Source organism: Schistocerca nitens, chromosome 8, assembly GCF_023898315.1.
Source record: "Schistocerca nitens isolate TAMUIC-IGC-003100 chromosome 8, iqSchNite1.1, whole genome shotgun sequence".
Classification (NCBI taxonomy): Eukaryota; Metazoa; Arthropoda; class Insecta; order Orthoptera; family Acrididae; genus Schistocerca; species Schistocerca nitens.
In genome coordinates, this window is record NC_064621.1 from 435,587,245 (window position 1) to 435,599,366 (window position 12,122).

Genomic DNA, 12,122 nt, shown 5'->3' on the forward strand with positions numbered 1-12,122 from the left:
AATTTACGTCTTCCAGATCACAAAAGTTTCAAGCGGGTCTCTTACTATAATCTCTTAGTTACAGCTGTGATACGACGCCCAGAGAGCATCTATAGCGGGCAATTCAAGCTTTTTCAATGTTAGAACAACGCCTTCTGCATCAAACGCCAGGGACTTGTGACGCTCTACACCGTAAAATGACAGTAGCAACAAATCACTATCGAGAGAGTTCTAGCCTCACTACCTAACCTTGTGTTATCTTTCGTAAGGACTGCAAAAAGTGGATGAATTACGAACAACATTCAATGCCGCGAGCACACGGATGCGCGTTTACCCTGATCGAGGAATTTATACTACACACTACACATTCTTTTTATGTGCAATGCGTGTTAAACCCAATGCGTCATTAACAATACTTTGAACGACCGATACTCTTAACGAGAAATAGCCGTTATGCAAGTGAATATACTGATATCAGCTATGCTGCGAAATTCTCTCTTCGGTTCCTGCCAGGTCCACTACACTTGCGCAACTTTCATAACAAGAACAGACTGCTTAACGCTTGGGCATTACACCATAAAAGGTATTATCACACCGGTCAATGAACTGTACACTACGGTCAGGTACTTATATTTTAAATATCATGAAATGGTGGCGGAAACGTCTAACAAGGATACTTCGGCGATGAACAATTTAAAAATTCATCAACGCCACTTCCAGAGTTTGGACTAAAAGATGCCCCCCCCTCCCCCGTATTTCCGCTCTTCTTTTAATCCAAAGACTGATTCAATGCAGTAAAATCGATTACTATCTATTACTGTACAATATATCACGTAACTTAACGTTTCCTCACACGGCAGTCGCGTGTGGCGAAAAACCGCACATCGTTTTCGATGATGTTCACTGTAGACAGGGGGGAAAATGATTCTACACTTTGAACGAGGGCTATGTTTCGTGGTACGGTAATTGAATTATTATTCGTGCTGGAGACTGCGTGAGACGTTAGTTAAAGACTGTGGTGTTGTTGTCTTCAGTCCTGAGACTGGTTTGATGCAGCCCTCCATGCTACTCTATCCTGTGCAAGCTTTATCTCCCAGTACCTACTGCAACCTACATCCTTCTGAATCTGTTTAGTGTATTCATTTCTTGGTCTCCCTCTACGATTTTTACCCTCCACGCTGCCCTCCAATACTAAATTGGTGATCCCTCGATGTCTCAGAACATGTCCTACCAACCGATCCCTTCTTCTAGTAAAGTTGTGCCACAAGCTCCTCTTCTCCCCAATTCTATTCAATACCTCCTCATTAGTTATGTGATCTACCCATCTAATCTTCAGCATTCTTCTGAAGCACCACATTTCGAAAGCTTCTATTCTCTTCTTGTCTAAGCTATTTATCGTCCACGTTTCACTTCCATACATGGCTACACTCCAGACAAATACTTTCAGAAACGACTTCCTGACACTTAAATCTATACTCGATGTTAACAAATTTCTCTTCTTAAGAAACGCTTTCCTTGCCATTGCCAGTCTACATTTTATATCCTCTCTACTTCGACCATCATCAGTTATTTTGCTCCCCAAATAGCAAAACTCCTTTACTACTTTAAGTGTATCATTTCCTAATCTAATTCCCTCAGCATCACCCGACTTAATTCGACTACTTTCCATTATCCTCGTTTTGCTTTTGTTGATGTTCATTTTATATCCTCCTTTCAAGACACTGTACATTCTGTTCAACTGCTCTTCCAAGTCCTTTGCTGTCTCTGACAGAATTACAATGTCATCGGCGAACCTCAAAGTTTTTACTTCTCCATGGATTTTAATACCTACTCCACACTGTTCTTTTGTTTCCTTTATTGCTTGCTCAATATAGAGATTAAATAACATAAAATAAAGACTACACATTTTAATTAAATTTTAGCATTCAAAATGTCAGGTGCGAATAATAGTACAATACTATATATACAAAGTGAAGAAAAATTCGCGCACTCTGACTTCGCAGCGCGATTCTTCGCAACCGGCAATACAAAAGTATCTTTCTCAAAATTTCGTCCTGCGCATATTTCGGGCAGCAAATGGAAGTTAATGATCGGCAATTTGCCAACACCATAATAACGTGTACGCTAACTACCTCCGTCAGCAAATACTGTATAGTAGTGCTGTGCAATTGGTGCATGGGATAGCTTTTTTTGGATTAGTATGCAGGAGGTCGAGGGGTCGATCCTGGGTCGAGGATTATTTATTTTTATTTGCTAAAAGTAGTCTGCGTAGCACGGTATATGTCGTCTTAATCGTCGTACACAGATTATAGTGGGTCTTCTACAAAACATTTCCATTTATGTTGTACGAACACAAAAATGGAGAAAGAACCTTTTCACTGGTCAGCTTTTAAAGAAGCCTTTTGCACGTCGCCAAACCTGTAATCTGTGTACCAAATGGTCCCATTGAAATTATTTGCAAAGCGCGCTGCTAGTCCTACTAGTGACGCAAGGCCCTAACGAAATGTAATGGACCTGAACATGGCAAGAATAACAGGTGGTATTAATCGATGGAATGGGACCATGGGGGGGGGGGGGGGGAGTAAATATAAAACAAGTAGGGAATCTAGTAGATCCAGTTGTGCAAAACCAACGACGAACAAAAGGTTTCTTTAGAAGCTGATCAATGAAAACGATTGTATTTCCATTTCTGTGTTTGTATTGTGTAACTGCAAATTTCTTCTAGAAGACCCAATGTAATCGCTGTATGAAGATTAAGACGCCAGATTAAGTACCACGCAGACTACTTTTAGCAAAGGAAAACAAATAAGACTCGTCCCAGACTCTGAACCCTCGACCTCGTGCATGCTAACCCAAAACCCACCTCCTGCATGCTAACCCAAAACGCCATTTCCTGCACCAACTGCACAGCACTACTACATTTCCCGACGGGGGTATTCAGCGTACACGTGATTACGGTGTTGCCAGATAGCCAATTTCAACGTCCACATACTAGCCGAAATATACATAAAACGAAATTTGGTTAGATTTCTGTATTGCTAGTATGTGAGGAATCGCGCAGCGAAGTCAGAGTGCGCGAATTTTTCTTCACCGGTGGGAGGGAGGGAGGGGGATCTGGACAGGCGTCTGATCGAGAATACGAATACTGCTTAGGTTTCTCTTATTAGAACAGAGATGGGAGAATCAGCACAACAAAAATTCTATAGGATGTTGTTCTGGGTGCGAGACTAGTGCTGACGTGAAACAAAACGTTTTAAAGAGGTTGAAAGAACATTGTAAAAGTAACCAAAATACATGCTTTGGCAGTAAACCTAGAATATTGTTGGGACAGACTTTAAATGTGAAAAGCCGCAGTGGTCAAATCTCTCACTATTCTTGGCTTAAAGTTCAAAAATATTCGCTCACGCCCAAGGTTCTGTGGGATGTCATACATCTAGTTATCATATACAATGTGTTCCGGCATGCAAATACGTAACAATGTCTATTTTGAAACTGAGAATTTGCCAGTTGTGCACAAGTTCGTGGCTGTCTGAACCAAAGCACATCGCCACAATGAATACATTGCCAGAGGGGAGTATGCCACGAATTTATTTGGCACGCATGGATTCTGGTACAACTTTCCGCAAGTTACCTTGAACCAGGAAAATGGTGAGAACTGGACCTCAGATAATAAGGTAGTTACGAAACTGTGATAACTAAACAATATAACGGAGAATAAAAAATGTCTTAACTGATGTGCAAACGTGTTTTCTATACGGCAGTTTATGAATTCCTCGTCAACAAAAAGCATAGCAACCGAACAAGTTTAGCACCGACTTTGAAGCTAAGCAGAAAACAAGTTAATAATGACCGCCGTTACTGTAGATTCAGAATCAGAAGACGTAACATCGAGATTAAAAAATGTCCTTTCTTACCGGCAGCGAATTCGCGACGCTCATTTCGCGCCCAGGTTTTACTTTACCTCAAGTAAAGTTAAAGCAGCACTTAAAAGATTCAGTAACAAAGGGAAAAAAAATTCTAAGCCTTACGGGCGACCATATGGTCGGTCACTCAGTGCCCTTGGCGCCACGTGGCAGCGGTGTTAGGATATTGAATCTTATTAAAATCTGCTTTCGATATACGAACGGAAATACGTGTGGTATAAGAGAAATTTCTTATTGCTATCACACTGAACAGAAGCACAGATATTCCTCCTACATTTCCGGGGAAGAAGTTAATCGCAGAAAAATCACGAAAACAGCGGTATTCTTTCAAGCATTTTTTCTGTAAGTTCATTAACCCGGTTTTTAGAGAACTTACAGGACCACGAAGGTATGAAATGCAATCATGAAGTTACTCTGAACTGCATCATCACTGCACAGTACTACTAACACAGATGAATCTAATACGTCGCGAGTTTTAAAAGTTCTTATATGAATAGCGCCAACACAGCTTTTGAAATAAATAAGTACTACTTGTAACTAAGAAATTGAGCAGGAGTTTAACACAGCTTTTATTTTCAGTATCTACAACACACAGAAGCAGCAATGTGTGCGAGGGGCCCTGAAAGGTGCGGTCACCGCGTGGCGGCGTTGCGCTCCGCCGCCGCGTAACATTACATAAAGCAGACCCAACAGGTGGGTACGCGCTCACCTTGTGCGGCGTATCTCATCCTTTCCTCCCATAGGCACGAACGGGCGGGAATGAGCGAATTCTCCAACAAGCTAAACCTAACAGTCCCTTTCGACAGAATTTGGCAACAAACACGACAGACGGCATGCCACTGCGCGGCCCAGCACGCCGACAGCGAGAGAAAGCGACCGACACAGCCCGGCCCCGCGGGGAACTGGTTACCGCATTACCTGCACTCGCAAAACATTCACTTTTCGTCACGCTACAACGGCTCGCCCGCGTTCCTGCGGTGAGATGTATGCTCCACATGCGCTTTATCACAAAAAATTGCTTTTATTTTAGATTACTCCGCTCAGATACCAGACTACTGAGCTTTTGACCACTAATAACACACAAGTAATGATATGGTAGCTGAGAAATTATTTTCTTTGAAGAAAGAGAAGCTAACATTAAATGCTAAATGTAACAAAGCAAATTAAAATATACTGTTTAAATTGCGACTGAAATACATGTTAATTGTTTGAATCGCACCAGGCTATATACTGCAAGTTCTTTTAACAACGTATAAGTATCTGGCAGTCGAAAAAGGATAAATAATACTACGTTACTATTAATTACGTTCGTTCTCCCTCTCGACAACTGAGCTCAACTAACTCCCATTCCACCAAATCGTAATGGTAATTTCTGTGAAAATTTTTTGTGCATATATGAGTCCCAGGGTTGATCTCAATAAGACCCCTAATGTTGAATGCAAATTAAGTATGCAAGATTATATATTAAATAACTTCACACAATATAGCAGCAGCTTGCCTCTCTGTCATATATAAATCGACCAGCGTCATTGTCAGTCCACGTAAACAGTACGAATGAATAATGTATAATTCAACTCCCTTTTCCAATTTACGCCAAAGCGGCGAAAAAATATGTGGACAACGATTTTAGGGAGCCCCCGCACACATGCGGCGGATCGCAGCGATCGATCGCTCATTACTCTTAATTCCCATGCAGTCTGACGATTCGCCTGTGACGTGTGACGAATATGGTTGGGCCCTGTCTAGTTATTTTCCATAGATGTTTTGTTTCGTTTCGCTTTGCCCAGGTTGAGTTGGAGACGTGAAGATCAGGCCACAATTGTAATTCATATCGAACGGAACGCATATATAAATATAAAAACACCGACTTTTCACAACAAAGCATTTTGAAGCTTGTGCTGTCAAAATGGAATCGATGGGAAATTAACAGTAATTGTCACTATACACTGGGCTCCATCTGATTTTGGGTCATTCATCAAACTACTACATGCATTACTGAAGTAATGAACTTACTCTCTAAAATAACTTACAGTACTCCTGAAAAGTGTTTTAAAACAAGTTAATTACATTACAATCAGTTTTTTTATTTATTTTTTATAAGTGTTCGAAAAGGCACACGATCAACTGTCACTGCCGCTAAACACAGCAGTTCATTTTCCATAGCATATTTCTCAAAACAATGGCGTTGGTAATATCCGTAGAAATTGCTTGGTAAATCGCTCATGTGTGACGGGCTCGTAACGAGCAACGGATTGAAGGTAATCGTCGCTCCTGTGCGGGATACTTGATTAACGTATTGATAATCATTACCACGATAATTACGCGTATAAGGGGCAGTCAAATGAAAACCGAACACCCGCCACAATGGGGCCATGAAACTAATCAATTCTAAAGTAATCACCACGAGTGTTAAATATTTATCCCACAGGAAAAAGAGACGATCGATTCTTTTTAAAGTAGAATGAGATCGGCCGCTGACGGATCAACACTTCCTCGTCAGACTGAAACAGATGTCCACGCTGTCTTTCTCATGGTCGCCAAGGAATGATTTGGTATGTCACAGTGTCTCCCAACCAAATTGCAGTAGCGTAGCCCTTGTCCGATTGCACAGTGCAACACACTTGAACTGTGCCCAGCTGCGACATGAAAATATGTGTTCTTTACAATATTACATACGATAATTACGGAAATGAAATCAGAAATGTTCCATCACGTCCCAATTTTTCTGGAAAAGATACGCCACATATACCAATATCTAGCAACTTGAAATGAGTCAGTAACAATACAGGAGGAATTTGTAGTTGATTAATAAACAAATCACGCAACAAACGTAACTGTGTAACAAAACATAAAATAAATGAAAATAGTACGAGAAAGCTGAATTAAGCCTGAAATGTACTTACAAACTTTTTCCTGGAAACTTCTGGCATGTGGGTGGATAGTGAAACTTTTACAGGAGCGTCCAGCAGTAATCTGCCAAAAGGTTTTGTGAAAATCTTTCCTTGTATCAAATTTCTTGGTGAAATCACCATGTTCATCACATCTCCAAGATTAGGTGGAAAGAAATACAAATGGGAATGGAGGAAATGTAATTTCTGAGCCATGTTGCACCCCATACCCTTGCAACAGTCCAGCAGTGTTCCATTAGTTCTCTGGGATTCTCAGACATTATGTTTCCCAAGAAATTGTAGCACACATCTTTAAAAGCAAGCCAAGCTGACTTCTCAGGATCAACGGTAATCTCTTTCAAGTCACAAATCTGAGGCCCAATGAAAATTCCTTTAACTTATGGTGTACTAATCGCAGGAAATTTAGGTGGTAAAAACTGAATACCCTGGCCATCTTTGTCCACGGCTTTCACAAAATTCTTCATGAAGCCATAATTTTTGATGGAGTGTTGGTAACAGCACACTGTCTCAGCAAGGAGTTCATCTGACTTTCTCCAGGATTGAAAATTTCTCTCAAAGGCTACTCTTTGACTACGTAACAGGTGTTCCTTGCTCCACTATCTCAGTGACACAAGAAACAGCAATATTTAGTGTAACCACTCAGCATCCCCAGAACTTCGATATGACCACAGATTTTCCATTTGTGTTTCGAACAGCCAGTATTCTTCAGGAGTAGCCTCAGGTTCTAGTACGTTTCCTTTAACTGAACGCAATGGGCCACTGGTATCGAAGGTTTCTCGTTTCCGTTAGGTAACAGAACAGCTTTGAGTCTAACTCTTTGAGGAATCCACAAATAGGCGCCATTCTTCCCGACTGTGAATCCTCACAAACTTTATAAACAGTTCGACGTTGCGCGTAATACTGAAGCGATAGTCAAGCCACGTTCACAGGATTTGTCGACATACGAAATATGTTCGACAACTTAAAATGGCGCGAAACGTTTGAAATTCTTACAAAAAGCTACACGGAAAGAAGAATAATATAAAATATGAACGAAGAACATGAGTGATCAAGAAGAGTGGAAGACCAAGAATGAAATGTTCGCATTTAAACTGGTTGTAAGACTGGGATGCAGTCTTTCGCCAAAGTTTCGAGGTGAGATTAAAGTTCGGGATGAGCGGACAACAATTATAAGATTCGTTGATGACACTGCTATACTCAGTGAAACAGAAGAAAAATTACAGAACCTGTTGAATGACACGGACAGGCTGATCAGTACAGAAAACGGATTGCGGGTGAACCGAAAAAAGAAGTAATGACGTGTAGCGGAAATGATATTGCAGAAAACCTTATCTAAACTGGTAATCAAGAAGTAGTGGAAGTGAAGGAGTCCTGCCACCTTGGAAGCAAAATAACCCATGAGGGTCATTCTATGGTTACGGAAGTAACATCTGTACATGCAGCAAAGGTTTGATTACGAGAGCTGTGTTGATTTGCCATTAAACTACGGAACTGGAAGTAACAGACGTAACACAACGTTCACTTTGCATGGAATGACCCATGAAAGACGAAGCAAGAAGGACATTAAGAGAACACTAGCAAAAGCAAAGTGGGCGTTCATGGGCAAAAGAAGTCTGTTAGTATAAAATATTAATCTTAATTTGAGGGAGGAATTACTGAGAATGTACATCAGGAGCACAGCATTGTACGACTCGGTTGTCTGCAGAATGGGAGAAGAATGAAACATATGGAGGACAATGACAAGAAGGGATAGCACGATAGGCCATGTGTTGGGACATCTGAGAATAACTTCCATAGTACTGGAGGAAGCTGTACAGGAAAAAAAAAGAAAAAATAGAAGAGATTGGTGTACATCCAACGAATAATAGAGGACGTTGGGTGCCAATGAAATTATAAGGTGGGCACAGGAGAAGAAGACCGAAGATTCTATGAAAGTACCTCGCGCCACTACGTGGTACAGCAAGTCGCAGCCATAGAGTGTGGACGCAGCAGGCGAGCACTATAATAGCAGCGTTCGCCCATTAAGTAACAAGATCACTGGTGCTAAAATACAATGCCACAACTATAGGCGACGTGAATAAAGCGGCCCACAGTCAGCAACGACGGCATATGATTCCTGAGGAGAAAACCATCCCGACTTCATATTGGAGCACGTGCCAAAAACTGGAAACTGTGGCCGATGTGTCCGAATATACATCGACCTACCTCAAGCGACGTTTTAGGGGTAACAGTTATCTATTTGCTACAAACAGATCAAACATTATGGCTTATGCTAAAATCACATCAGTAAACTTAAGCTTTGGTCGCAAATTTGGGTGGCAGTTCATTATCGCCGATGTAGTGTACCCAATCACTGGCGCGCTTTCCACACTGGGTACTAGGAAAGTTTTGCAATACGACGCGTTAATAAGTCGCAGAGGGCTGATTGTTGCTGCGTTCTGAGAATACTTCACCCTTGTATTGTAGCCGCTGTACCAAGACTGTGGGCGCAGTCGTTCACTTGCAGGGTTAGGAGAAGTGCTTGATATGGTATCGTGGTCACGAAGTGAGATTCGGGCTGTTTTGCGATAAAACTTCGCGCGTGGTTTAAACATAGATCAAGGCTTTGAAGAAATGACTGCCGCACTCGGTGATGTGATTCCACATCGTACAATTATATTCAGGAGGTACTGAAAATTCCAAGGAGGAAATTTCACTCTAGAACGCCGAGAGGACGGGAAGGCCAAGCTCATCAGTAACGGAGGGAAACATTGGTGCTGTGAAGGAAAATGCTGGATGAAGGCAGGCGAGTGACCTGTAAGTAGATAAGAGGATATATTAGGGCTGAAAGCGCCAGCAAATCATTCGATTCTGCATGATCATTTGCAATTAAAGAAATTTCACTCTCTGGATGCCGCACTGAATGACGAAAGAACAGATGACACGACGTCTGACATGGTGGCGGGAGATGTTAAAGAAGTTTTCTAAGGGACAATCTCAGTATGTGAATAACATGGTGACGAGACATAGGTGATGAGACTAGGCTGTACGATTATGGCGTGCCGACTAAGACTAGAAACAAAGTTTGGATCTTTGAAAATAACGACACACCAGTAGCTGTCAGAAAATCCCGATCAGTAAAGAAGAAAATGATAGCTTTTTTTCTAAAACGAGTGTAATTGTGGAACGTAACAGAGGGCAGTCAAAGCTACGTGGTACACTGAGCAGTGTCTGCCCCAAGTCATCCAATCTTTGAAGAACTAACAAAAGAAATCAAGAATGGACACTTCGTTTCTCCATCACCAAAATGCTCCAATTCACTGCGCCAAAGCATGCATCGAATACTTGCGGGGTACAGGACTGAAACTTCTTGAGTACCCTCCTTACAGTCCAGACCTTGCTCCTTGTGACTTTGAACTGTTCCCACATATGTGAAAATGTACCTGAAAGGAGTGCAGTTTTCAAGTGACGAGGACCTCCTGAGGCCTTGGAACAAAGGGAGTGCCAACTTCCTACACGAACGTGGGACAATTTGTTTAGGAACTAGTTTCGGAGAATGGAGACGTGTATTCAATGTGGCGTAAATTACTTCGAAAAAATTAAATAAATAAAGCTGTACTGTAAAACTTTCCTGGTACCCTTTATATCTTCCAATGTACTCTTAGATCTCAGTCATCGGCGTAGATACCTGACTACCAAAGGAACGTCAGACAGCCACTTTTCGATTCAACCAGCTGAATACGGTACGCGAATTCTACGCACGACGAATTTCTAGCGAACTTTTCGTTTGCAACCATAACTTCGGAACGTACACAACACACTGCTATGGCAAGATGAGAGAAAACTGCTCTCCCTCAACCTCAAGCGCATCTCACACTGATGGTGCAGGCATTCGAATTTATTAGTACTAGCAACTTCAACCTCCTCAGTAAAGTTCCCTGCTGGGTTTAACGATTGCCGTATCTCAGTACACTTTACAGACTGTGGAACAGCCGGCCTCCTCTTCCCCCTACTACCTCACTGAACTGTGATTGCGGAGAATCATTGTTTTTGGCTAACAACATGAAGAGAGTCCTAAAGCAGCTATGTATACTGTTTGGATGTCAAGAGCCTCTTAACGCTCATCCCTTTTGGCCTTTCCTGATTATATACGTGATTCCGGACACAAACTTAAGCAGCCATCTTAGACAATCTGCACATGACACTGACGTTTACTGTCAATAAGTGACAGATAACAGAACTATGGTCAGTGTGATGTTCTCGTTGAGTGCTACAGGAACTGTTGAATTTTTTAATGATAAGCAACAAATTTACAGCTTCTCGATATAACACCAACAGATTAGTTAGAACATATTACATTGCAACGATGATTTCGAAAAGGCGACTTCAGTCAGCTTTTTATTGGCATGGGTGAAAACTGCTTACACTACGCTTGTCTGTCCGCTTCTGTGCCGCGCAATATAGGTTCATTAGACCTGTTAGACTCGATTCACTGGACTTCGAGCAGATAGAATGGCGACTTCTTTTGAGAGATCGCGAAATAAGTGTCACGGATAGAATGTGAGCTAGGATGGCGATCATGAACACAAAAGCGTTTTTTACTGTGGATAAATCTTCATGCGATGTCTATTTTCTCCAACGAATCCCAAAATATTTTGGAAACACCGGCTTCTATGGGGAGAAATGACCATCGACATAAATCAGAGCTCGCTATAAAGCACTTGAGTGTTAATTTTTCTGACTAGCTGTACGGGAGTGGAATGATGGCGACGTGATTCTTCTATCTCCTGACAAGTAACTAAGTGTAAATTGCAGTAATTCATGTAGATTTGAATGCAGAATGGAAGATTTAAGAATTTTGAAACAAATTTATAATTTCTCCACAAACGGCCGAGAGGATCTTTTGTAGAGTAGCCTACAGTTTTACACAAGAGCTCGATAGCGACTAGGATTCAAAGAAAAACTTAAAGAGTTCTGAACACATACCAATGGGAAGCTCGAAATATTCCAGCTATTGTAAAATACTGTTAATCCTCGAGTGTTTCGTTGATGTGGGGCAGAGTGTTTGGAAATGATGATGACTCAATACAAATCGACGTCAAATAAATTAAGAAAGGAGTCTCCAAAGCAGATAAACCCAACCCCTGAAGAACACAGGCTTTGGACGGCTACTGTCGCAGTGAAATAATTATTGCGAGGTGCTAGGACGACGGCGAATTCAGTCCTCCCGACGCACAAACCGGCCACGTTTGCCTTTCGACAAATGACAGATAAGGTGTCGACGCGTCAGCTACGATAGTTTTATCTTCTCGCACAGTTAATGGCGAACATA

At 41.6% G+C, this 12,122-nt stretch overlaps 1 protein-coding gene across 4 annotated transcripts in view; it reads right to left on the reverse strand.

The window, feature by feature from the left end:
• The window catches only part of LOC126199377 (la-related protein 1B), a 139,847-nt gene that overhangs the window by 107,824 nt on the left and 19,901 nt on the right, over nucleotides 1–12,122 (reverse strand). Inside the window, exon 1 of one of the 4 annotated variants that reach the window (XM_049936293.1) lies at nucleotides 4,612–4,768. The exons of the other annotated variants lie outside the window; for them this stretch is intronic. Within the exon in view, the coding sequence (XP_049792250.1) occupies nucleotides 4,612–4,630 (19 nt within the window). The 5' untranslated portion in view covers nucleotides 4,631–4,768. Of the gene's footprint in view, nucleotides 1–4,611; nucleotides 4,769–12,122 lie in introns of those variants that run through there. 4 annotated transcript variants of the gene reach the window in all.